The sequence below is a fragment of the Erpetoichthys calabaricus genome, chromosome 8 (assembly GCF_900747795.2).
Source record: "Erpetoichthys calabaricus chromosome 8, fErpCal1.3, whole genome shotgun sequence".
NCBI classification, from domain to species: domain Eukaryota; kingdom Metazoa; phylum Chordata; class Cladistia; order Polypteriformes; family Polypteridae; genus Erpetoichthys; species Erpetoichthys calabaricus.
Genome location: NC_041401.2, coordinates 161,596,515 through 161,622,840, shown reverse-complemented (window position 1 = coordinate 161,622,840; position 26,326 = coordinate 161,596,515). Strand labels below are relative to the sequence as shown.

Here is a 26,326-nt window from a genome sequence, read left to right as displayed (position 1 = left end):
GCCGCACCAGGCAGCCTTGGCAACGGAGCAAACCATATGTCGCTTAGAGACGAGAGTCCTACGAAAGCAACTTGAGAAAGCTTAAAGGCGAGCTCTTATTATAAAAGAGTCAAGCATATGTTAAACTTACTAAAATTAAGAAACTTAGCACTCTAAATGTGAATATGTCAGCTCTATGAAATATTTAGCAAAGACTACAAAGTTTTAAATGAAAGACCACCCCTCTAAATTTTTAGCGAATGCCTCTTTGGAGAAGACTGGTTCCGACTTGCAAAAAGAGGTAGCTTTCAAAATATTTAGTTGATTCAGAAATTGTTTGATATTATAAAAAAATCAACAACAAACAATTTCTTGATTTCGGATATCACTCGTACTAAATCTCCTACCCCGGTAACATAGTAAGCAAGTTTCAAAGTCGTGTACAGTTCGGCCTCATGTAACCGGTCGGGCAGTTTTTTTAAGTTGCACCAGGCGGAAGCACGTGAAAGTAAGGCGACTCAACATGGGGAGGGTAAGACGGTGAGTGTCAGTCTGCAACGTTTCTTTAATAGATTATGGATTTTATCAAAGAGGGGAGCATTGATTTTAAATTTTACTTTGGCTGGTCAAGTTTCATAAGCGTAAATATGGTGTACATTTTTTAAGAATTCATATGTTAGATTAATTCTGTTACTTTGTAAATATGGTTTTACTTTGTAAATATGGTTTTAATCGGCGACCCCAAATTGTCCAGCTGTGAGGGCGAGTTTAGCGAAGGAAAGCCGCCCTGCCCAGGCTTTGCGCCTGATGCTGCCGGGATAGGCTCCAGCGATCCCGATTTGGATTACGTTACTGCTTAACGACTTCTGATTTAGCTTCCACATAGTTCCCGTTCAGTGCACCGTTGCTGTACTTGTATTCCTCAGGTGTAGCTCTACTGAATTTAAGTTTGTCCTTAATTTTGTGTAGGTTTAATAAAGTTTTAAAACTTTCTTTGAAAAGTGATCTGTTAAGATATGGAGCAGCTTGAGGACAAACTACCTTGTGATTAACTAAGTGATGTTCCGTCTCTTGTAACTACGTTTGGATTGGTGGGGAGGGGGTTAAAAAAAAGGAGAGGGCCTTATTATTTGAGTGGCTACTTACTCGCAACTCCCTATGCACTTCTAGCTGTTTATTCGCATCCTATTCACACACCTTGTGCAAGCCAGTTGCTCATTTAACTTTAGCAACAAGAACTCTACTTGTGTCAAGTAACAGTTGAGTTTTGTCTGGCCCAACATAGGTACCTGGGTTTAATGGATTACTAACGTTCATCTGCGTGGGAATTATTGTGAAGTTTATGGGCTACAGGGTTAAAAGTCATTGGGCCACACTGATTTTCTTAGTCTTCAGAAAAGATCGGTGCTACTGTTAAGTTTCAGTTGAGTTTTGCCCTGCCAATCTGTTATGGTATGTAAAATATGAGACATCAGACAGACAAGCTTCTCTTCTTTTGGTGAGGTTGACAGTCTCTGTGCTGCTTAACGGAGCTGGAGCTGTGGAATGGGTTAGTAGCTGGGGTGCTTTCAGCCATAGTCTTTGCCTTTTTCCCATTCTATTTAGTACATAAAGAGACAACAGGCAGACAAGCTTCTCTTCTATTTGTGAGGTTCAAAACACGTGTGTTCATTTTTTTGTTGTTAGATTTACAGCCAATCCCTCCAACTAATGAGAAAATCAAACTGTCTTGATTGTTTTTGTGTAGCTGGTTGGTCTCAGTTGTTAGGTATGTTGCATTAGGTGATTGTATTCATGGGAGATGGTCACTCACACTAGCATTACAATTGCTTGAGCTGATGCTCCTATCGGCAATTCAGTTTGACATGTAAAAGAGGAAAATACTGTAGTCAAAATACAGGACTGGCTGTAAGTTTCCAAACATAGGAAAATAAACATTTTTTTAAAAAAAACTATTTTTATTTATATAATAAAATGCTCTACATGACTGCCATTGTTAAAACACATTTTAATACGTGTTCACCACTGCTTTGGGGGCATTTGAAGGCCATGGCGTATCAGGAAAAGATACAAAACATAAATCATCTTAGGGAACATATCGCCAACGCCATTACAAGCATCACTCCAGCTGTGCTAATACGTGTTCATCAGCAGTGGTGGACATGTATTGAAATGTGTTTTCAAAACAATGGCAGTCATGTAGAGTATATTATACTAGACAAAGAGCCCGTTTCGACAACGTAAGATGAAATGGACACGAGTGGAATAGTATAATATATAATAAGTATAAGCACCACAAACCTGATATAGGTGTATTGAATGAATGCATAATTAGGCCTTGAGCTATAGTCAAAATCGCCTTTCAGGCCTCTAGAGCTTTAATCGAAGTCGCCTCTCTCTTTGAATTTTTGCGGCTGTAAATCCGTCGCCTACCGCGATGTTGGGGTTGGATGTCAGTCGAAGTCACCTTTCTCTTTGAATTTTCACGCCCGTAGTCGCCTTTCTCTTTGAATTTTTGCGGCCGTAGTCGCCTTTCTCTTTGAATTTTCGTGGCCGTAAATCCGCTGCGATGTCGGTCTCATAAGGTTTTTCGGGCAGCTGCACAGAAGGGGACTGCGCATTCGGCTTTGGACGGACGTGAGTGAGTGAGGAGACTGGCGAATTATGTATTAAGATAAATAAAAATGTTTATTTTCCTATGTATGGAAACTTATGGCCCACCCTGTATACAAGCTGAAGTGACCTCTCAAGTTAAATGTAATTGAAATCATACAGGTATCCAATTGAACAGTAAACCCTGCCATAGACAGTATGGATTTTATTATTAGTTGAACCATACATCCTCTGAACCCAGGACTGGGGGATGCCTGAGGCTATTCCAGCAAGCAGCTGGCATGAGCAGGAACAGTCCCTAGACAGGGTGCCAGCCCATTACAGGGTGAACATTAGGAGATGATTTAGCATTGCCATTTTGTCTAAGCTGCATGTCTTTAGATTGAGGGAGGAAACCAGAGCAACCAACAAGAACCCTCTAAGATGACCCCTGGACTCCTTATTACGTGGCTACAGCCACGCATCTGCATGTGGTGTATTCATTGAGTATTAACACTTTTAAATCTCTTTATTTGAAACTTATTATATCTGTAAAACTCCACCCATGAATATCAAATTCGCACAAAACAATTGGAACCTTTCTTGTCTACCTTAGACTGTGGGTTTTCAGGATATAAATGTGGGCTTAGAACAGTGCTGGTTAAAGCTCATATGGGGCCATGGGCAAGGTTCAACCAAAATCCCCAAAAAAGAACTGCCAAAAAATGTACAGTACTAACAATGGACATAAAAACACAGATACCTTCATTTAATACAATATAGACCGAAGTAATAGCAAACCAAATGTGCAAAGGGCATACAGGGTAACTATAAATAATAATAATAATGAAAAAACAGGTGTTTGGAGGCAAATTAATTAAATTTAAAATAAAGAACACGATTATCTCTGGAACTATATGCATTATACATGATGTCACTTAACATAATTATTGCAGGGCTTTCACAACTGACATTTAACAAAATGTATAGACTGACATGACAATGGGAACTTTTCTCTTTACAGTTTTGCAACTCTGGACTTGTTTACTGCAAAGTCCTCAGTGATACCATCCTGTGAGAGATGATTAGCAACCTCATGGTTGATGCTTCTTACAGCCTGCTTAGGTAGTAGGGTTAATTCTTATGATATGACAGAAACTTCAGACTGAACGTGCAGTCTTTTCCTTGAAACCTTTCTTAATGCTATAGAGCTATGATGTTCATAGGAGGCAGGCAGACTTGGAAGGAGGGGGCGGTGGGATTGAACCATTGTTTGGACCCACCCCATAGGCATTCTGAGGCAACCACAGAAAAACTAGTATATAAAGTCAAAGCTTCGGAGTCGCCGTGCCATAGGTGTATGGACAGGAGCCAAAACCACAAAAACAGTGTCTGAGGTCAAGCGTGATGGAGAAACAAGGATAGAATATATGCAGTGACAAAGCTTGAAATTATACTTGATAGCCATCAGAGCAAAGTGGACCATGTGAAATATTAAAAAGCAAATGAGAGTCTGATCCCTCAGACGTCAGTTTCAAGACGGAAAGATCTAGAGAAAGGGAGGAAAAACATTTAAAAACATCATTCTGGCACTTTTGTTTATCTGCCAATAAACTTTAAGAGTTGTTCAGTTTTCAGAGATAGGGTCAGTTGAGTGATAGTATGCAGTGCAGTTTGTATTTTGTCAAAAACACCATTCTTCACAGGTCTGTAAAGTGTAGAGGAGGATTTTATTTTCAAAAAACACTTCTGCCAACAGTGCAAAGTGACAGGTAAACAATGCAAATACCTGTTATGTAAGTTAAAATATTTTTCACTCGTCATCTACATCTACACGTATGAGACATTTTAAGTAGAGGTTTTGTTTATCAATACACTTCAGTGTCAGATTTTTAAATTACATGTAATAGATTCAAATAAAGTCGTCAACTTGTCACGACTGACAACAGACCAAATGAGCGTCCTGCAATTGTTTTTCAATGTGTGGTGCTAGACAAGTCTGTGTGCACATCTATTTAGCTCAGTCACAATTGCATGTAACTCCTTTCACTTATTAACAGATTGAAATTCCTTAAGGCAACATCTTTACCTGATACATCTGTCTTTTCACCCAGGAGAGCAGTGAACAGCAGTTTTGAAAGTTGTCCAAAGCTCTTTTTAATTTGCCCCCATTCAGATGTGTCATCAAAGTTTACTGTTTATGCAAAATTATCACCTTTTATATGCTTCACAATCACCAGAGTTATAACGTGACAAATTGCTTTTTTCATCATGCTCTGACAGCCATTTTCAGCTCCTGGTGCCAGAGGTTGACCATCACTGGTTTAGAGAAATGGAAATTCTGGAGAGGTGTGAACCTCTGGCTGTTGAACAGTGATCATACATTTAATAGTTAAATTGTAGTCCACTTTATTATCTTTAGATGTTCTTCAAGTTTTTTTACACAAGTGTTTTTGAAATCAAACCTGCATATGCATTGAACCTGATGCACTAAGGAGCCAGCATTTTACAAAGTAGTAACATATAACTAAATGCCTAAATATCTATGAACTTGGTGACTGGTGTCACAAGTCTGATTTCTACTGAGAAAGCAGTAAGTCTTTCTAAGGGTATTCCCATAAATTAGACCCGATTATCATTTTCCCTTCAGTGTTGCTCTAAAATTTAGAACCCATGGAAAAATAAGTGAAGTTACAGTGTATTATAAATGTATTCAGGCCCTGTAAAAGTTTGCAAAATGTTTCTGGAGAACAATTAATGCTTTTAAGTCAGTATTTTGCTGCACACTAATGTGCTCAACAAGAAAATGTTTGATTACTACTATTACTACTTTGATTATTGCAGCTATCTTAGGCTTTCATACCTCTTGCATTTATACTTGGTTAAGCTACCTTTTGTCACAAAAAGTAATAGCTTTGCATCTTCTGAGATGGTGTTTACCAGGATTGTCCACTTTTGCTACTGCACTTTTTGGGATTTTGGAAAATATTTTTCTACCACAGATGGGCTTTTAAAGTTTTATCAGAAAGCTCATGTTTGTTTAATCTGATTAGAAGACCATATACAGACGTTAGCTCATTCACTGTTGTGCATTTTAATTCTCTTGATTAATTCTTTATTTTTATCTTCTCATACAGACCTAAGTTGTGCTATGCTTTGATGCACCTATATAAAATTCAGAAAAAATTCACAAGCATTTGAGTATAATAAGCTTGTCTTGTGTGGAATGGAAATTTTCAGTTTACAGATAACTGTCCTTTTTATATTATAAGAAAATGTGTACTTGACAGTTTTCAGAAACTGTATATGTGACCTTTAACATATATTACTGATGCTGACCTGTGTGAGCAGTTCAAAAGAATCTGACTTTACCAGAAAGCTGCCTTTACCAGAAATGTATTTTTATAAACTGTTCTTCCTGTTTTACGAATAAGCTAAGCTATGAACTCATCTGTAACTGTCGTCTATTTTAAGCCCTAAAAGGCTCATGTATTAATCTGCCTTTATACGAACTTGTAAAGTGTGCACACAATCAGCTGATATAAAAGAGCTGAACTCTTTCCTGTCAGCGCGCATGCTACTGACACTCCAGTCTAGGTATGCAACAATAAAAGAAAGCTTATGAACATTTCTTCTGGTGTGAGACTCTGACTCCTTCCATTTTACGGGTCAACAATTCTTTCTTCCACACTTGTTATTAGAGAAGGAGTAAAAAAGCCAGATCAGTAGAAGTTACGGGTTTATCTTACATTGTTTTCTGAAAACCTACCATTATTAAGTTCTGCCGCCAGTTCATGCTTTCACAACTGTAATCATTGTGCTGTGCAGTATTGATGTGCTAATAATTGTGTCCACTTGTCCTGGTTGATGGTATTTGAAGATCACTTTTTTTCTCTCTATTGAAGACCAGTGAAACGAAAGCCCCAAAAAAAGGAGTATGATAGTGATGATTCCTTGCAAGGCAAGAATGTTAAGGATCCAGATAAGGTAAGATGTTGTGACTGAATCTATTGATGGTGTTGAGGAGAAAACTTAAGTTGAGCTAGGGGGTAGGGCTAGACCTAAATGTTGTTTAATGATTTAATGTCTTATCAAAGTTTCAGGCTGGCACTGCATAACTAAATAATAATAAAATATTGATTCTGCTTTTTACAGAATAATTATATTGGGGAATGTGGGACTTTTTTCTCAATCTTTAATTTTTTCTATATTGTTGCCAGAAATCATCCCAGTATTATCAAGATGAAGTTGACGATTTCCATCAGAGTAAGATCGAAGTAAGTGTTTTAACTTTCCATCTTTAAATCTGATGCAGTTACTTGTTTTTTATATGCACATTTTGGAAAAAAGCTGAAAAGAATGAAAAGACTTGACAGAAATGTCTCTTAATACCTCATTGTTGGCAAGTGCAGATCTGTTCTGTGTACAGCTCATATTTTTGTCTAAGATAGAGTATGAGCCAATGAAGTGCACCCTTTCTATACATGAGGAAGATTTGCATGAAAGGCTCAGTTATTGTCTTGTGAAACAGGCACATTGAAAATCCACTTAGTCAGTGGGGCATTAATTGCATGCATAAATTCTTTGAAGCTTTTTCCTTCACTGCTTCTTTTTCCCAGGACAACTCCATATTTCGAATTTCTGACTTGGACCTTGGAACCCATACGGTCTCAGCTTATTCAAATTCAAATGGTCTGTGATGACTTTCCCAGTTTTGAAAATTCTGCAAACATTCAAAAATAAAAGAAAAATATGTAATTATACCCTATGCAAAATGTATTCTTTATACAAGAAAAATACTTCATTTTAACCAAACGTAGGTCAGTTCATTTCAACCCATTTAGTCCAGTTTTAGATTCTGGCTGGCCACAACTCGGCATGGTGCTAGAACCATTTCTGGAAGGTCGAACTGGTATACTCACTCACTGGGTCAGATTTGATTCACTAGTGATTCTGTTATTCAAGTTCTTGTCATTTGAAAGAAATACCAGGTGAAAACCTAATGGTGAGAGTGACTAAGTTGGAGTTTGAACCCAGACTCCTGAAACTAAGGAGCCTCCTGCACTTACCATATTACCACCACGCAGGTGAAGGTGGAATTTTCAAAGCCTCTCAAATTCTAGATTTCTTAAACTGTAAACTCATTATGATTATAAAAGTTCATCTGTGACGCCTTTTGATTTTGATCCAAATTCAGCTTGATAGGTAAAAAAAATCATATTAAGGTTGCAAATTTTAAACATCTTGTGATTAGGAATGGACATCTTTTTAATTATTGTTAATTATTAAAAATAGACATCATGCCTTATAATACAGAAAATACTGCAAAAATAAATTTCCCAGAAAAGGATTTATTTTTGTATTACACTTAAAAGAATTAATTTTATGGCTAAATGAAAAATCTGTCACAAATTGCAGAATGTAGTTGTGTGAATTGATATGATTTTTGTCAGTGTGTACAAGCACACATCTGTGTACACTGGCCCTAAGTAGCCGAGAACAAACATTACTCTGTCAGCACTGATGTTCTCTGCATGCTCAGGAAGACTCTCGCCACTGTTTAAGGTATTTGTCACAGTACCCATAAAAAGTATTCATCCTCTTGTGTCAAACCATGTTCTGTTTTACAACATTAAATCATAGTACATTTAATGACCATGAAGTTCAGTCTTAAACATAGATGCTATTCTGTGCTAAAGAGTGCTTATGGGCTCACATTAAGTGCTCTGAAAATAGAAAAGGTGATACCATAGTTGATACAATGCATAGCCCAATGTCCTACGTTATCATCCCCTTGGAAATAAAAATTCCAAAACCCACATTTGTAGCTTCAAACCTGCTTTCAACATAAATTGGCAATTAACATCATTGCCACCAAATGTAACATCAACAAATACAAACAATGCCAGCGCATGGACCAGTCTTTAGGCAAGTATGGTCATCTGCGTTGATATCTGCACCTGTACTCCAAACATCACATGCAAGAGTGGTAATAGTGAAATGCATATCATTAATATTGTGTGGCACAAGCTGCTGGTCAGATCGTTAAATTTATTGTGAAGACTACAAAGATACTTTGGCCATCCATGTAAACAAGGAAAAGTGTGATTGAACTGACTGAAAAACTAATGTGGAATTCTCCTACTTTCCATTGTGGGCAGGAGGAAAGTAACTTCCCCTCTTATTGTCTTTTTAAAAGTATCAAAGCAGTGATGACTGGTATCCCTCTCTCTATAGATATGAATGTTGATGTAGATATTAGTATTTGTCTTGCCAAAAGCTGTCCAAGTAGTTGTGAGATAAATATGTCATACAGGTAAATATGAAGATTGCTGCCTTCAAGACACTTAAAAATTGACAGCTCTGTGACTCTTTAAGTTGTGACACTTGAGTTGTTTATGCAATGTGTCCAGGAAATCATCCACGTTCACTGGGAGGACAAAATTCTGAATACTAATCTTTTCAGATATTTGGCATCTTTGACACCGAGTCCTATCTATCTATCTATCTATCTATCTATCTATCTATCTATCTATCTATCTATCTATCTATCCATCCATCCATCCATCCATCCATCCATCCATCCTTGTTGTCCGCCCAGGTTTGTTGGACAGGCCATGCCACTCACATAAAAGACTGTTTGCTTGAGGATGGTGCTCAGATTAGGGAGGTCAATGATAGCACAACAAGGATAAGCTTTTGGCTAACATAAAGATGTGAGGCGTAGACCACACTGAACTAGAGAAGATAGTAGCAGACTGGTAATAATGCAGGTCCACTGTATTGGATAAGCATATTTAACACAATCCTTGCTACTGACCAACTAATACCTACTTCTTATATGACACTTTTAACAATACCCATGTTATGTAGGTTAGCCTGGGATTGCATCATTGAACTCCTTTGATGCATCATGTTTTACAATGAATTTTGTCACATCTCTGCTTAAAATGCCACCAAGCCAATTCTGTTTTTTATGTTTCTTTCTCACTGAAGTTGTCTAATCCACTTCCAGATGTAAAGCAATCTTATATGTAGCATAAGTACTTCCCTTCCTTCTATTTAAACAATCAGGTCAACGAGTAATACTGTAACTGAAGCAACAAGACAATTACCGTATTTTTTGCTCCATTAGACGCACCTAGGTTTAGAGGAGGAAAATAAGAAAAAAAATATTCTGAACCAAATGGTGTACTAATATGTTTAATAAAATATAGCAGAATAATATTTCAACCATGTAAACTCAACAGCGGTATTAAGAAACATCATCACTGCCATTAACAAATAAGGAGAGACTTTAAGGTTCAAGCACTCTTCTAGTTTTATGGAAACCCCAAGAACTCCTCATCGCTAGTGTCAGAATTTATGAAGCTCAGTTGCTCACAATCACTTTGCAGGAGCACGTACCTATCATCACGCGGCATAACCTGTCCAAAGCCACCAGGGGACAAAGCACGTTTGGACCAATTCTCCCTGAAGTTATATCGCCAGTCTAGTCCCATCTATACTTGTAATGCCACAAAGCCCTTCATCTCATGTTTTGTTGTGGGTTTCCAGTTTGAAAAACGAGAATGCGGTGCAAGCACAGCCCTCGATTCAAAAAATTGCTCTGCATACCTGTTTGTCTCGTCTGACAGTAGCTGAAAGGCTGCTTCAAGAAAGAACAGCCTGAAGTAGTCCAGCGGCTGGTAATCTGTCGAGTCCAACAGCAAGCCATACTGTCTTGTGAAGTCCGGTAGCCAGTTTGGCTCCCACGGATCAATGTCTAGGTATTCCTCCCACACGAACCTTGCCCTAGGTGCATCGGCTGCACGAATGCGCTCAGCTGGGGCGGCATCGGCTGGTGTCCCGATCAGCTGATGCCAGTTTCTCACTCTCTTGTTCGATCTCCTGATCACTCTCAACAAAATCAGATTCTGACTCAGTGATAATGCGCAAAACATCGTCTGCTGAGTATTTTGTTTTCTGCACTCGCTTCGCTCCCTTGTGAGATGTCGATGCCATCTTGCCTTTGTTTACATTTGTTTACATTTCGCAACTCACACACACACGCAAGGATTAGATGCTGAGTCAATGAGTCTAACATTCTTCCAAGCACAGAGGGAATGCCTGTAACGTAACAGTGAGTTTTGTCGCCCTCTACCCCTGGATGTCGACTTTTGTCAGGTAATACAGATCATGGTCTGTGACGCAATATTCGCTCCATAAGACGCACAGGCATTTCCAACCTTCTTTTGGGGAAAAAAAAGTGCGTCTTATGGTGTAAAAAATACGGTAAATCTCCCAGTGCAAATTTAATCATATAATGAATAAGATTTGCTTTAGGTCCTTAACACGAGTTAATTGTTAACATCCTTATAAGCCTAGTTCTTAGTGTATTGGTTATAAGTCATGATAAGAAAATATTGCAGTACTCTTCTTGAGTCCCTTACCCTCTGATACATGCAGTATCTTCCTGGAGTTTTCAGACAGTAAAATTTAAGTATGAAAGTTTAAGAATAAAAATGTGAGCATTCCTCCCGGATTCTCCATGTTTAAAAAAATGTATGTTGTGAAACAATATCCTGCATGGACTATAATTGCAGCAAAACTGCCATAGTGCAGGAGCAGAAGATAACAACAACATTTATTTGTATAGCACATTTTCATACAAAAAAGTAGCACAAAGTGCTTACCCAGGTGGCAGATGTGCTGGTAATGATATCGTTAACAATGACAGCAAATACCCCAGTATTGGGTATGGAGACCTTGAACAAGTGACTCATGGAGCACCAGCTTACTTCTAGTACACAACAGGATGATGGAAGGCATGCTGAAGTCTGCCATGCCCTTGGGGGGCAGTAGGAGGACTTGTGTGCCCTCATGGTCAGCTTATTGTGAGATTGCCTGGCTTTTAATAAAAGGTTGGAATTTTGGATTGCAGGGACACATTTGGCCATTAGCCATAATTGTAGCTGGGCAATTACAAGAGTTTTTCAGGAGTGTTTCAGGCAAACAGGCCACTCACTCCACCGGATTTTTAACACCTTTTTAACCTACCAAGTTTTTTAACACTTTTTAGTCAAGCCATGAAAGCTACAGGTTTAATTCCCCTGTAATTGGTATCCTGTTTCCAAGACCAGTTTTGACAAAGACCAGACCACATCCAGAAGTTCCTTTCAATTTATGCAAAAACAAGATCAAGTCATATTTTGAAGGCCCCAAAGTACTACTGTCTTCCAAACTACTTGATAATTTATTCCATATGTCTATGGAGGTTTGTGTGAAGAAAAAATATTTTAACATGCAGCATTTTCCATTAAGTTTTTATCTATACTCCATGTTCTTGTTGTATAACCAATCTAAAAGTAGCATATGGAATCCATATACTGTAATTCTCTTTATAATAATAAACAATTTTAGTCATGTCATCTCTTAAAATCTCTTTCTGCCTAAACAGAAAAAGTTAAAAAGTTAAACAGACTTTCTCATAGCTCATACCTCTCATTCCTGAAATCAACCTAGTCAATGCATTTGATTCATGATTAAGTATGCCTTTCACTTGATAATATACTCTATAGGTAGATTTTTAAGTGAAATTGGGAGGAGGAGGAGAAGGTTGGGAGCATGCACTGATAGAACGTAGCCACACAACGAAGCACTGTAATTAGAATGTTGGCTTTTTCTGGAGTACTTTAAAATAACATAACACTTAGGGACTCCTCTTTCTTCTTTATTCCTGTGTAGAAGCTGATGGGTCAGGGGATTGAACTTGACAGTGATCAAGAAGATCTTGCAGATGAGGTAAGGAAAATATGTACTATTCTAGTCTTAGCCTTGCTATGAAAACCATCCTTGTCTTCTTTCTAAACCTTCCACCTTGAGGGTAAGCCTCTGCAGAGCTCAACAATATTGGTCTAATCCAATTTGGAAAGACTGTATCACTATCTATCCAGCAAATGAGTAGTTTTGCATTGATATTCAAAAAGTTGCAGAAAATTGCGGATTATTATTGTGGCTTTATAATACTGGTAAAAATACTGGAAACAAATACAGAAGTCTTGGTTTTTGTACTTGTTGACCAGGAGGAGGTTATGGGCTTGGAGCTGACTGAGTCCGAGGAGGATGAAGAGGAGGAGGCAGCAGAGGATGATAACTATGAAGAAGAACAGAGTGATATGGAGAGTGACTTGGAGGGCAAGAAAGATGAGGGTGAGATATTGCAACAGAAAAATTCAACTGTTTCTAGGTCTCTTAAGGAGAAAATGATCACTTATTGATTTTAAGGTCCTTATTACTTGCATCCTGCTATGCAGAACACTGCTTATGAAAGATTGCACCACTATGTTGTCTAATACGTTAACAGTGGATTGGTGTATACCAGCATCCTAGGTTTGAATCCCACATCTAGATGTCTGTGTGGAGTTAGTGCATTCTATCTTTGTCTGCATTGTTTTCCTTCCACATCCCCAGAGACATGTTGGACAGTTTGACATCCGTGGCAGAGCGACGGGTGCTGAGCAGGCTCCTGTCAATAATGGAGAATCCACTGCATCCACTAAACAGTATCATCTCCAGACAGAGGAGCAGCTTCAGCGACAGACTGCTGTCACTGTCCTGCTCCACTGACAGACTGAGGAGATCGTTCCTCCCCCACACTATGCGACTCTTCAATTCCACCCGGGGGGGTAAACGTTAAAATTATACAAAGTTATTGTCTGTCTGTATACTTGCATTGTTATCGGCATTGTTATCACTCTTTAATTTAATATTGTTCTTTATCAGTATGCTGCTGCTGGAGTATGTGAATTTCCCCTTGGGATTAATAAAGTATCTATCTATCTGTGTAATTTAGATTAACTGGGAAATTCACATTGGCCCCACTGTGGTGTGAGTGCAGTGTACTGGCACCCTGCCTAAGGCTGTCTTCTGCCACACACTTGGAGCTGCCAGGATAGGCTCTGACCCCTGGTGACTCTGAATTGGAGTAAACCGGTCTGAGAATGTTACATTAACGTGGTTGACTTATTTCTTTGCATACAGATAAAACTTTGTGGTTCATTCATAATTACCTGTATTAAGCAATACCACAATTATCTAATTCCAGCTCGGATTTTGTTTACTCCTAGAGAACAGTGCAGTGTGAGCAAAGTTTTCTACATTTTTAGGCTGGATGCCCTTCACATTATATTCCAGGAATTTAACCATTTCACATTTATTTTCATATTTTTGCTTAGCTTATAATCATGAACATTAATAAAATTGTACACTTTACATGATTTGTGTCTATTAGGTTAGATTAAGAGCCACTGTTATGTCGGAGTTACCTTGCAACTGTGTGCTTTAGCCAATTGTGTTGTCTTTAATCTTTCAGATCTTCCAAACGAGCTTGCCTGGGGACACAGGAAAAAGACGTACTATGACACCGACTACTCTGATTCCAGTAAGTATGCCATGTTGAGTGATTTTGTGTGTTTGTATTTAACAATCCCCATCTCATAGGATGCATTCATCTTTCAGCGGTTAGTATTTTTGTTTACTTGCAATAGCAGCTTTTTGTGAAAATACATGACACATGGAGTTTTGCTCCCTGTCACTTATAAGATTGGCCACTTCTCTAATCGGAACAGACCCTAACTTCTCAGCTGAAATAGGAACAACCTATTGTCTTCATCTTATTTTAGCTTTCCCCAGGTTACTTGGGAACATTAATTAATGCTCACTTCTCTTAAAAGTCATCTGTGTTTATGTGGGTCAGTGAAGCATGTCACAATTTGCACCTCACTTTAGTTCCTTTTTATTAACTTCAGATCTACTTTTAATACAATTATCACACTCTCACCTTTTTGATGGACTGATGGACATGGACATGAGTATTAATCCTTGTATTGTTGGCTGTTGGTCTTCCTTACTGACAGGAAGCAAGAGGTGAAATTGAAGGGAAGCATCTCTATCTCACCTGAAGTATTGATAGCCCCATGGGTGGTTTTATTGGTACTCCTAATTCTAGCTGGATTTCACATGCAGGTTCACATGGTCGGGTTTACTAGTGGCAACACTCTTATTAAGGCTAATATTAAATTGTTTTGAATCTGCGTAAATGAATGAGTTAATGTAACTTGTGAAGTATTGTAGCCTAGAGTTAAATGTCAGTTAGTAATAAGAGGTGATGGTAAACTTTAGAGAGATCACTCTCCCCATTATTTATTAGTGGCAAGGCTGTAAGATTGATGGAGAATTTCATATTTCTGGTAACTACAACTTGTAACATTCTTATGGAAAATCATTGCATCCTTTGTGGTCAGTAAAACTGCCAGAAGCTCTTCTTTCTGAAACAGTTGAAATTCAGAGCATTGAACCTTTTGTAGTCCTAGAAATTGCTTTGACCTTCTCTGTCACTGTATGATATGGTGCCATCTCTGCTGGGTACAAAAAGGGAGAATGTTATGGACTACTAGTAAAGGAGATGGTTGACTTCTCTCCACCATGAAATTACACTTCCAGACTAAAATATAAGGAGATTGTGATCTTATTTGATCTGTCACAACCTGTACAAACTCTGCATTCTCTGCTTCTGCCTGGTAAACCTCATGGGTCATTCATTTATTCATTGGGACTACCAGGTTTCATAACTTTACTTTCCCGCAGGTTATAAAATGCATGAATTTAACATTTGATTTTAGAGCCTTCTGGATTTCTGTAAAATTAGTGCAGAAGTTAAATTGCCTAATAGCTTGCTGGTTATAAGTGGATGATGATTACTGTTGACTTTGTTTTCATTTTTATGATTTTCATCACATCAAATTCCATGCAACTGTTGTGGTAATAAAATATACGCACCTTTTTGATTTTTACCAGAGGCCAAATCCCAAGAGGAGATAGCAATGGAAGAAGAGGAAGAGGAACAGGAAGCCAAGAGCATCCAGAACCGCCTTGTTGGCATCCTAAGTGAAGAGGACTACGATTTGAATCTGCTTCAGGTATCTAAAAAGGCTAGAAAAAACTTATTGACAGCTTTGCACATCTAACCATACAAGACGGATCTTTCATTGTATGTTTTTGTTCACAACAGGAATTCTCTAAGGAACAGGAAGGGCAAAAGGAGCCTGAGAAGGAGGGTAAAATTACCAAAGACTTGGAAAATATGTCTAGCAAACAGAAAATGAAGTTGCTGAAGAAGGAGTCGCCAGAGCTAGTAGAACTCATACAAGACTTTAAAGCCAAGGTCAGAAAGTAGAAGATACTGCAGTTATGAATTTACGAAAAATTGAAGTCCTCGTCACAGTTAACTTGTTGAGATTTGTCTTGTAGCTGACTGAACTCAAAGATGAACTCGAGCCTCTTTTGGAAATGGTGAATAATGGCAAGATTCCTCCTGGAGAAGTAAGTGGCTGTGTTTTCACCTATTGGTGCTGCCTTGGTTATTTTGGTTCTTTCTAATAATAAGTCTTGAGATCAGTCAATGGCATGATTCCAGCATTACAGCTGGAATAAAATAACGAACCATTTAGACAAATGAGCATGAAAAGTATAATTTGCTAAAGTTGGGCAAGGATGTCATATTCTGTGCTGTATGAAGTGGAAGTCAGAATATTTATGACTAAGCTGTCAAGTGCATTTCTAAGGTTACATCTGGGAAATATGTATGTAGAACTGTTATCAATGCAGTAACAACAGCAAGAGAAAGGCTATAATTAAAGCAATTTGACTTATTATAGTCCTTGAGGAATACGCTATTGGAAAAGGGTGAGGGTTGAATATTTTGAATTTAAGCAAGAGTAGATTAAGAAGAGACAGGACAGAGGTGTGGAAAATTATAAAAGTAAGGGTAATGTCAGCTATTACTTTAAAATCATGTCTTCGGCACTTACTGAATCCTGTAAAATGTAAGGAAATACAGTGATCCCTCGCTATATTGCGCTTCGCCTTTTGCAGCTTCACTCTATAGCGGATTTTATATGTAAGCATATTTAAATATATATCGCGGATTTTTTGCTGGTTCGCGGATTTCTGAGGACAATGGGTCTTTTAATTTCTGGTACATGCTTCCTCAGTTGGTTTGCCCAATTGATTTCATACAAGGGACGCTATTGGCAGATGGCTGAGAAGCTACCCAACTTACTTTTGTTTCTCTCTCTCTCTCGCGCTGACTTTCTCTGATCCTGACGTAGGGGGTGTGAGCAGGGGGGCTGTTTGCACACCTAGACGCTACGGACGCTGGTCTAAAAATGCTAAAAGATTATCTTCACGTTGCTACCTTCTGTGTGCAGCTGCTTCCTGAAGCGACATGCTGCACGGTGCTTCGCATACTTAAAAGCTCAAAGGGCACGTATTAATTTTTCACTGTTTGTTTTCCTCTGTGTGTCTCTCTCTCTCTCTCTCTCTCTCTCTTTCTCTCTTCCTGCTCCTGACGGAGGGGGTGTGAGCTGCCGCCTTCAACAGCTTTGTACCGGCGGTGCTTCGCATACTTAAAGCCAAACAGCCCTATTGATTTGTTTGGTTTTCTCTCACTTTCTGACATTCAGTGCTCCTGACGTGCACTCCTTTGAAGAGATATGTTTGCATTCTTTTAATTGTGAGACAGAACTGTCATCTCTGTCTTGTCATGGAGCACAGTTTAAACTTTTGAAAAAGAGACAAATGTTTGTTTGCAGTGTTTGAATAACGTTCCTGTCTCTCTACAACCTCCTGTGTTTCTGCGCAAATCTGTGACCCAAGCATGACAATATAAAAATAACCATATAAACATATGGTTTCTACTTCGCGGATTTTCTTATTTCGCGGGTGGCTCTGAAACGCAACCCCCGCGATGGAGGAGGGATTACTGTATCACTTCACGTAAAGAACCATAGATATATGGGACAAGGTACTAAGAAGTGTCTTTGGTTACTTCATCCCTCAACCACACTTTAGAAATGTTAGGTGTACTGGGATATCATTTTTTAATCATGCTGCCCTTCCTTATGCTCAGTGAAGCAAGCAGATATGATCAAAGAGAATGTAAAAGTGTGAAATGTGATGAAAAATTAAATCTAATAATGCAGAAGGCTTGTCAGCAAGCAGATTATATAATATAAAAGAAGTGGGTAGAGTAGCTGCGTCTTTTCCGTGTTCTCAAAATCGAGCAGCCACTGAGTTGGCAAGTTAGGATAAGTAGAAGTCAAATGTATAATGAAAGAAAATCCACAGTTCAATAAAGTTCATCACTGAAAATTAAGAAAAAGAACAGCTTACAAAAATTCAGGAAAAAGTTACAATACTCACAAAATAAAAAGGAGAAATGGTTTCTTTGTTTGATTACTGTCTTAGTACAGTTTGAAAATGTTTGTCCTTCTTGCATTTCCAGCTGCAAGGAAGAACAAAGACTAAACTAGTCTATAGTCAGAATTACAGGAAATAAATTACACAGAGGATTCCATTTACTAGTTAGCTTGTAGAGGTTAAAATGGAATCTTCCATTATTTGTGTGTGTGTATAAAACACAATTTCTGTCCAAGGAGAAATTGAACTTAATAAAAAAAAAAAAAAAAAATTATATGCTTACAACTTCCTCTATTTATGCCCTGCTCCCAACAATTTTTCCATTTCTGTAATCCATCCATTTTCCAACCCGCTGAATCCGAACACAGGGTCACGGGGGTCTGCTGGAGCCAATCCCAGCCAACACAGGGCACAAGGCAGGAACCAATCCTGGGCAGGGTGCCAGCCCACCGCAGGACACACACAAACACCAAGCACACACTAGGGCCAATATAGAAACGCCAATCCACCTAACTTGCATGTCTTTGGACTGTGGGAGGAAATCAGAGCCCCTGGAGGAAACCCATGCAGACACGAGGAGAACATGCAAACTCCACGCAGGGTGGACCCGGGAAGCGAACCCGGGTCTCCTAACTGCGAGGCAGCAGCACTACCACTGCGCCACCGTGCCGCCCCCATTTCTGTAATGCATCCTGCAATTTGTTTTGTGAAATTTTGAGTTGGTACCATAGTGAATTGTCTAGCATTTGAAATCTGCAACCTTTCAGGATGGATTTCAACTTCAGGAACAAAAAAAGTTAGCAGGGACTGTGCACCCATATTTCATCACCTGTTTTATGACATTGTTCAAATGCTGATGAAAACTTTCTGAAACATCTAACAAATCCTGACTGTTACAGTTTGCTTTTTGCCCATCCATCAAGAGAGGTGGGTCATATATTGCAGCAGCACAGTGCTGTAGATTTAAGTCAAAATTGTGTGAAACAAACCTTTACTGATGTCTACTTCTTCAGCACCTTTACAAACATGAAAGCATGCACTTTCTCAACATGACTATTGGGGCGCATACAGCCACCCTAACCCGACACAAGTTCTAGTCCAACACACACGGTTTATTTACAGCTGGGGAGTGTTTTCTCTCTCCCCACAACACAGTAGCTAAGCACAATATAAATCTCAGTCCTTTATTTTACTTTTCTTCTCTTCCTCTTTCATTCCGTCCTTCAGCCTCCACTCCCTCTCAGGCAAGCTTCGTCCACCTCCTCCCGACTCTGGCTCCCAGAATGGAGTGAGGCGGCTCCTTTTATTCAGGTCCTGGGAGTGCTCCAGATGACTCATCAAGATTACCTGGAATCACTCCCAGGTGTAGTAGAAGTCCACCATGGGGCTCTGCAGCTTCCCCTGGCGGCTACCACGGAATTTAACAGGACTATGCCAAACTCCAGCTCCCAGCGTGCCCTGCAGGAATCCGTGGTGCCACAGCCACCCAGGAGGGCTGCCCTCTAGTGTCCCAGTGGAGGTATTGCCTCACCAATGTTCTCTCCCCCGGTCCTTCCAAACACTAGGGTCCTTGTGTCCAGTCCTTCTGAGAAGTCTGATTGGCGAGTTTGGCTTTGGTAAGATGTTCCAAAGAGGAAGTGCAAGTGTGAGATGCACAAGGAGGAGTAAAAGTGTATAGACAGCAAGTGTAAAACCAGACAGGAGGTGCCAAAGGTGCTTTGAAAATGATGTTTGAGAAGCAGGCTTTATGGGAACAAGCTTGAGAATGAGCACTGGTGAATACGCACGAATACAGAGGAATGGTGCTGAAGGTACAACTGGAACAAGAGATATCAAATGTTTTTTAGTAATTTTATTTGCAGTCTTTGACATGTACCATAGCGTGTGTGTATGTAACCAAACATTTTAACATAATTAGGTAAATATTTATATCAGGTTAACATAACCTAACTAAAAAATTTCGCTCTTACAGATAGGTTGTAGGTTATTTTAAAGAAACTTTAAATTGCGATCTTTAAAATATATTTCCTAAACTTATGATCTTGTTTCTTAGGGTGCCAGTTACCTTCAGATGAAACATCAGCTTTATTTGAAGTAAGTATATTATTACACTAATTATGATACCTGAAAGTTGAATGGACTTTAGGATTTTAGGTTCTCATTGCTAAGTTAAGTTTAGGGAAGTAACTCTGACCAGAACTGAGTTCAAACTCTGTTATCAAACCTAGACTTTGTAGAGGAAGTATTGAATTTTGTCAACTAACTTAATTTAAAGAGTTTTCAAATAAGGGTCAAGTTTAGTCATGCTCAACCATCCTTTCTTTTTTGATCATGCTGAGACATTCCATACATTTCTGCACTTTCTTTGATTGCTTCAGTTTTTCAGTATCGTTGTGGTGTGAAATGAGTGAAGGGCCAGCATAGACGTGTTCCATTTGAAAGTAGAAAATTGAGACTACACTTTTATGAAGCCCTTCTGAGAAAGCTGAAAAATTTGCAACATTATATAGGCACAGGGAGGGCGAAAGGGTGGGTGTGACATGCCAGTGTTCTGAAAGTCTGCATCATTATTGAATCTGGTCTATATGGAGAAATCTCAGACAAATGGCAGGTGTTTCTAATTAAATACCCAGTGTAAGAGCCATTTTCCTTGTTCTATAAGATTCATGAATGTTTATTAGATGACAATGCATAAACTATGGAAGGTTCCTATAACCCCCGTGAATAGAATCGTTTTGGTATGTTCTTGCCATTTCTAATAGCTTGGAGTAAACATTATTCTTCAGTTAGTGTCAGCCTTGCCTTGTATAAGGTGTGGAGGCATACGGTTTTTAACCGTGACCGCACGTTATCGTGCCTAGGCACTTGCCTATGTGCCAAACGGCTTACGAGCCTTTAAGAAGAAAAGAAAAAATTAAGAACCTTTAAGTAGGAAAGAAGAAATTAACAACCTTTAAGTATAAAAATACTAAAGTCTTTCAAGAAGAGCTAAGTTTATAGAAGATTCATTTTTTCCTTTTTTTTTGCCTTTTATTCTACGGTGTAACTATTTTTTCTTTTATTCTTGTGTGGACTATTTACTTTTACCTTTCACTAAATACCTTTAAAACGAAGTCTTGGACTCTGAGAATTCTTTTGACACGCGTCTTACCCGTGCCTGATGACACCTTATATATTTTAGCAGCTACACCCAGTAAACATAAAATTAAGGTTTAAACATTAAACCAGACAACTCCCTACACACACTGAGCGAGCAATAGCTGATTCAATAAGCTAGATTTAATTGGTGACAACATAGTCTGCCTACACCATGTAAGCAATATTTATTAGCTCACATGACTATACAGCAGAGTTCTTCATTTTAAACCCAAGTACAAATGAACTGGCTACAGATTATAGTGACATTTCCAGTATGATCAGCGCCTTATCCTGTTTCACTTTGACTGTGGAAGCAGGTGTACTTGTGTGTTACTTGGCTGATTTTTCTCGTTTTTTGTTCTTATACTGTTGTGTATTTTATCGGCAATGTGTGAAAAGCATGAATTAGGCATTCTATAGAATGTGTGATGTTTTTATGCAATGCATCAAATGTGTGTTACTTATATACTTTCCCTAGGCATTGCATATAATAAATACGTAGGCGTTATACAGAACTAGCTGTGTAAGCCTGTATTGTTAAAAGCCTGGGCTCCTAGAAACTAGTGAATTCATCAGGAAAAAAAATTGAAATGCAGAGTCGGTGGTTTCGTTTTGCGGACATGTCACGCAACCCCCCCAACCCATCTATCACCCCTTGCCTATCAGCGGGTTAGCGCATTTCTCTCTCCTCAGGGGTTTCATTTTGCCGATGTGGAAACCTCACTTGTGTAAAAGCGGCTACGCGAGTTTGTCTCCGACTCGTTAACTTGGGGCCACCTTGCCGACTCCGAGCTTCATGCTGTAGCCTCGTACTTCCGAGCCGGACTGACAGACACACACACTTCCACATGCAGACATTTATATATAAGATGACTTGCCGGTTTGCTTTTTGGTATTGCATAGAGTACCTAGGAAATGTTTGAAATTTTAATCGTATCATATTTTGATATCCCATTTTCAATATTCTATAGATTTCCTAGGCAATCTATACAATGCATAATTTCACACATTGACGGTAAAATATATTTCTTAAGTGATACCTTCAAACCTATTTGTTGCCTCATTTTATCTTGCTTATGCTTTTACAAGGAGCGGGGTTTTATATATAAACAGATATATGTCACATAGCTTGCAGCAAAATAAAGATCAGAAATACAGCAGCTTGTAACTGTTTTATTAAGTGTCTGATAAACATTTTTTATATTTTATGTATATAATAGCAATAAATACAATTTTAAAACAACTCAGCCTTCTCATGTTTATATTGTTTTGACTTTTTTTGGTTACCCAGGATTTGTGCTGTTTTACTCTGATTTGAAACCGATGCATTATTTTTATTAAACCTGTGTTTTCCTGTCATTTTTCTAGTTACTGCACAAATATCAGCTTTTATTTAGTTCTAAAGGCCAGGAGAACTCCAGTACACAACCATCCTGTGATAGAAAGGCTACTTGCCTTCAGAAATGTAAGTATTGTTATTTCACACTCGAGTGCTAAAGTACCACCTGAAAGCCCCTTGAAGTTCTATGGTGGTTGAAACTCTTTCTCATCCTGTAGCTGATTAACAAATTAGGAGCTGTGGATGCTGAGCTGGCTTCCCAAATTCGGCAGCTGCTCTCCACTGAGCCGCTTGAAAAGAAAGACAAGAAACAAAAGAAACCAGCCAAGGCCGCCAATAAGGTGAGCAGTATGGGAATGTCTACTGTGTAACTAGCTATTAATCTTCATACCATTTTTCTCCAAAACTATTTTTTCCATTTTTATCCAGGCATCATTTTATCCATTTTTAATGAGCCTAATCCAGTTTATGGTTGGTAGCAGTTGCCAGAGTCTGTTCTAGAAGTTTTGGCCATAAATGTTTGAAGCATCCTATACTGGAAATGATGATATGCGTATACTGACTGAAAGTGTCTACTAATGTTATTCCTTTGATTGACTATAAATTCTGTGCAGGAAATTATGTTGGACACACCAGTACTGATTTGAAAATTGCCCAGTGGACCATTCCAGTAATCCACCCTGATTAACAGGGGGAAATGGGGGGTTAGCGTTCAGTGAGCATACGTGCCAGAGATTGCCATATTAGCAAATTCTAAACTGTGATTTTCTAGATAACTGTTGAGAGTCCCACATGAATGTATGTCTTAAGGGAGTATTTTTTATTGTATTGGACTCATGAAAGCAGGGTGAAGGAAGGAATTTTCAAATGCAAGCACAGGGAGTGGACATGGCATCTATAAAACTTTATCCACATAAGCCAGTTCAAAGACCAAAGTTCTTGTGTGTGTATTTTTAGGTGACAGATAATGAAGCAAGCCAGGTAGAAAATGCTGAAGATTCTGGATCAGACCTGGATGAGGATGCCTCGCTTCATTATTACAAGCAATTGGAGGAGAAGCTGAAGCTAAAACGAAAGAGGACACAGGCTGAGAAAGAGTGGTAAGTTTGGTTTCATTCTGTGGGCAGCTGGCAGGCCATGGACTGTGTTAATACGGAACGGTTTTATATACGGAAACACTATACATGATGAGGGTATTGCGTAATGACAGTTGGTCAGAGTCACGGGGCAAGTAGTAGGTTAACATTAAGAGGCGTATCTAATCAATGTAGGTTATTATATAAAGTGAGCGTTTAGTACTTTTTGTCCTCATAGGAAAATTTAAAATTGATTAAGGAATAGTAGAAGGGGGACCTTACAAAGGTGAGACCCACCTAACTTTAGAAAGTGGCATCCTAATCCAACAGTATGTGAGTATCGTCATTCTTTGGTGCAGGGTCTTATCTCTCACGCCTTTCAGAACAGACTCCCTTTGAAATTGGTGTTTTTTTTAAATTGCACAATGAATTTACAAATTTGTGTACAAACATTTCTTTAAGAGCTACGTGTTCTATTAAGGGATTGAAACGCTCACACATTACAGACCATCTCCATAACGACCTGAAACAATTCAATGTCTCTTGGCTACTTTTAGAATTAATTGACAAGTAGGACTTCTGGTTTAAAGCACAGATTGATTCTCGGTGTATGCAGTGTTGCTTTCTGCTGGCTGTCAAGTATAATCTGATAGATAGTACATTCAAACACGTTTGTGTGGCAGTGTGAGTGAACTTTAATTGACTAGCTATGAGAGTTTACTTTTTATGTGTGCACCTATGTACAGTGGAACCTTGGGTCACGACCGTAATTCGTTCCAAGACTCTGGTCGCAGCCCAATTTGGTCATGACCTGAAGTAATTTCCCCCATAGGATTGTATGTAAATACAATGAATCCGTGTATGTAAATATATATTTTTTAAAGATATTTAAGAACAAAAATAGTTAATTATACCATAGAATGCACAGTGTAATAGTAAACTAAATGTAAAAAAACTGAATAACACTGAGAAAACCTTGAACAGAGAAAACTAAAATTGCAGGAGTTCACGCTACAGCCTTACGAACCGCTCACTGTAAACTTTTTTTAAATGAGTTTTAAGCACAGGGAAAAAAATGAACATTTGAAAAATCTGTAATTTATACAAAAACTAACCATAAACAATCAAGAAAACTAGCCTTGCATGAGTCAAGTTCTGGCATGAAGGAAGTGAGGAGGAACTGGGTGGAGAGGAGATCACAGTTTTGAGGTAAAGTCCGTCTGCGCGATGCACGTCTGACCGAGAACAATGTACTGTACAGGGAGAGACTGAACACGTGCGTAAATCACCAGCGCATACAAACCGGAAGGGAAACGAAATAGAGCACAAAGAGTTCACAGCGAATGCACAGGGAGAGACTGAACATGTTCGGAAATCATCGGTGCGTACGAACCGGAAGGGAAACCGGCTTGTTCGTCACCTGAGTGTGTGGTCGTGAACAGATGCAAAAGTTTGGCAAACTGTTTGGTCGTAACCTGATTTGTACGTGTTCAGAGATGTTCGTGACCCGAGGTTCCACTGTGTGTATTTGCTCTATTATTACTCCTGTTACCGCCTATTATATGCATTATTAACGACAATAAAAGCTCCCATCACTTCCATCTTTTCTCAATATAGACAAGGTAGAATACACTGCACCGCAGTAGAATCAGTTATTGAAGAGCTGCATACAGTGTACTTATTGTTTTTTGTGCTATTCATGACTTTTCATCATCTGCTATTTTAGGGAAAGTGTCCTTTTCTCTTGAATTAAAGATCGGAGGATTGCATTTCTAATTTTAGGTCAGAGGAGGTGAATGAGGAACAAGTGGATGAAAACGGAAAGAGAGCCATCACTTACCAGGTTTGTGGAGATTCACCTTATCCAACTACAATCTACCAGACTGCACAACTGTGACTAGGTTTGCTGGTGGCGTTTTTCTGGTAGGCCATACGGAGTCTGGAGAAAGCTGTGTTTTTTTGTTTTTTTTTTAAAAGTAAGTTATAACATAGCAAAACACAACTAGAGTACCATTGCCACAGCTTTAAGGGTATGTACGTAATAGTGAAGCTTTGCAAACTCAAGAGTCATGATCTTCTGGCATGATTTCAGCCCAGAACCACCTTAAACATTCTGAGCCTTTCACAAATGTTCACAGAATTTATCAACTGACTTTGATGCTCAATCTCAAGAAAGTCTGATCATGTGCAGTTAGCAGCTGTCAAGTCTTGATGTTTCCTCCTACAGATTGCAAAGAACAAAGGCCTCACTCCAAGGAGAAAGAAGATTGACCGGAATCCAAGGGTCAAGCACCGCGAGAAGTTCAGGCGGGCCAAAATTCGCAGAAAGGGCCAGGTAGGTGTCTTTAAAAAAAAAAAGAGAGAGAATAACAACAGACGTGTGGTGCTGGCTGGCTGGCTTGTGGTCACAGTTACATTTGTCAGTGAGCAGAGTACGAAACTCTACTGTAGGCTACAAATGGGGTGTCTGTTGTATTTCTCGTCTTTATCGCTTGTTGCAAGACAAATTGTGACATTAGTATTCTGATATGCTGTTTAAAATTTCATTCATGCTGACTTTTTTTTTCTTAAGGTGTCGGAGGTCCGCAGAGAGGAGCAGCGGTATGGAGGAGAACTGTCTGGCATTCGGGCGGGCGTTAAGAAGAGCATTAAGCTCAAGTAGAATTGCCAGTGGTCTGGTGTGTTTTTTTTTTTTTTTTTTTTAGTTAGGAATCAAGTGTGAAATAAATGTTACAAAAAGAACTTGATGCAGCAGTTAGTTTCCTGTGCATGAGAGCCATGTATCTTCATTTTTGCTCACCTGGACCGTATCATCACTTGGTGGTCTGTTGTAAAACACAGACCACATGACTCCACAAACACTTGTCTGCTTCTCTTTCACTAATAACGTTTTTGAATGGCCAGCCCAGAACCAACTTAACTTCACCCAGATGTTCTCATCCAAATTCAACTTCAAAGATCA

The 26,326-nt window shown here is 38.9% G+C and overlaps 1 protein-coding gene across 1 annotated transcript; it reads left to right on the top strand.

Moving 5' to 3' along the window:
- The first annotated feature begins 4 nt into the window (after nt 1-4).
- utp3 (UTP3 small subunit processome component) lies at nt 5-26,106 on the top strand. The gene is made up of 16 exons (XM_028807692.2): nt 5-519; nt 6,477-6,558; nt 6,792-6,848; nt 12,298-12,354; nt 12,636-12,762; nt 13,925-13,993; nt 15,409-15,530; nt 15,623-15,775; nt 15,862-15,933; nt 19,865-19,905; nt 22,318-22,414; nt 22,507-22,629; nt 23,246-23,388; nt 25,147-25,207; nt 25,592-25,699; nt 25,937-26,106. The coding sequence occupies exons 1-16, from the start codon at nt 503-505 to the stop codon at nt 26,024-26,026; spliced, it is 1,419 nt and encodes a 472-aa protein (XP_028663525.2). The 5' UTR covers nt 5-502; the 3' UTR covers nt 26,027-26,106.
- The last annotated feature ends 220 nt before the right edge of the window (nt 26,107-26,326 follow it).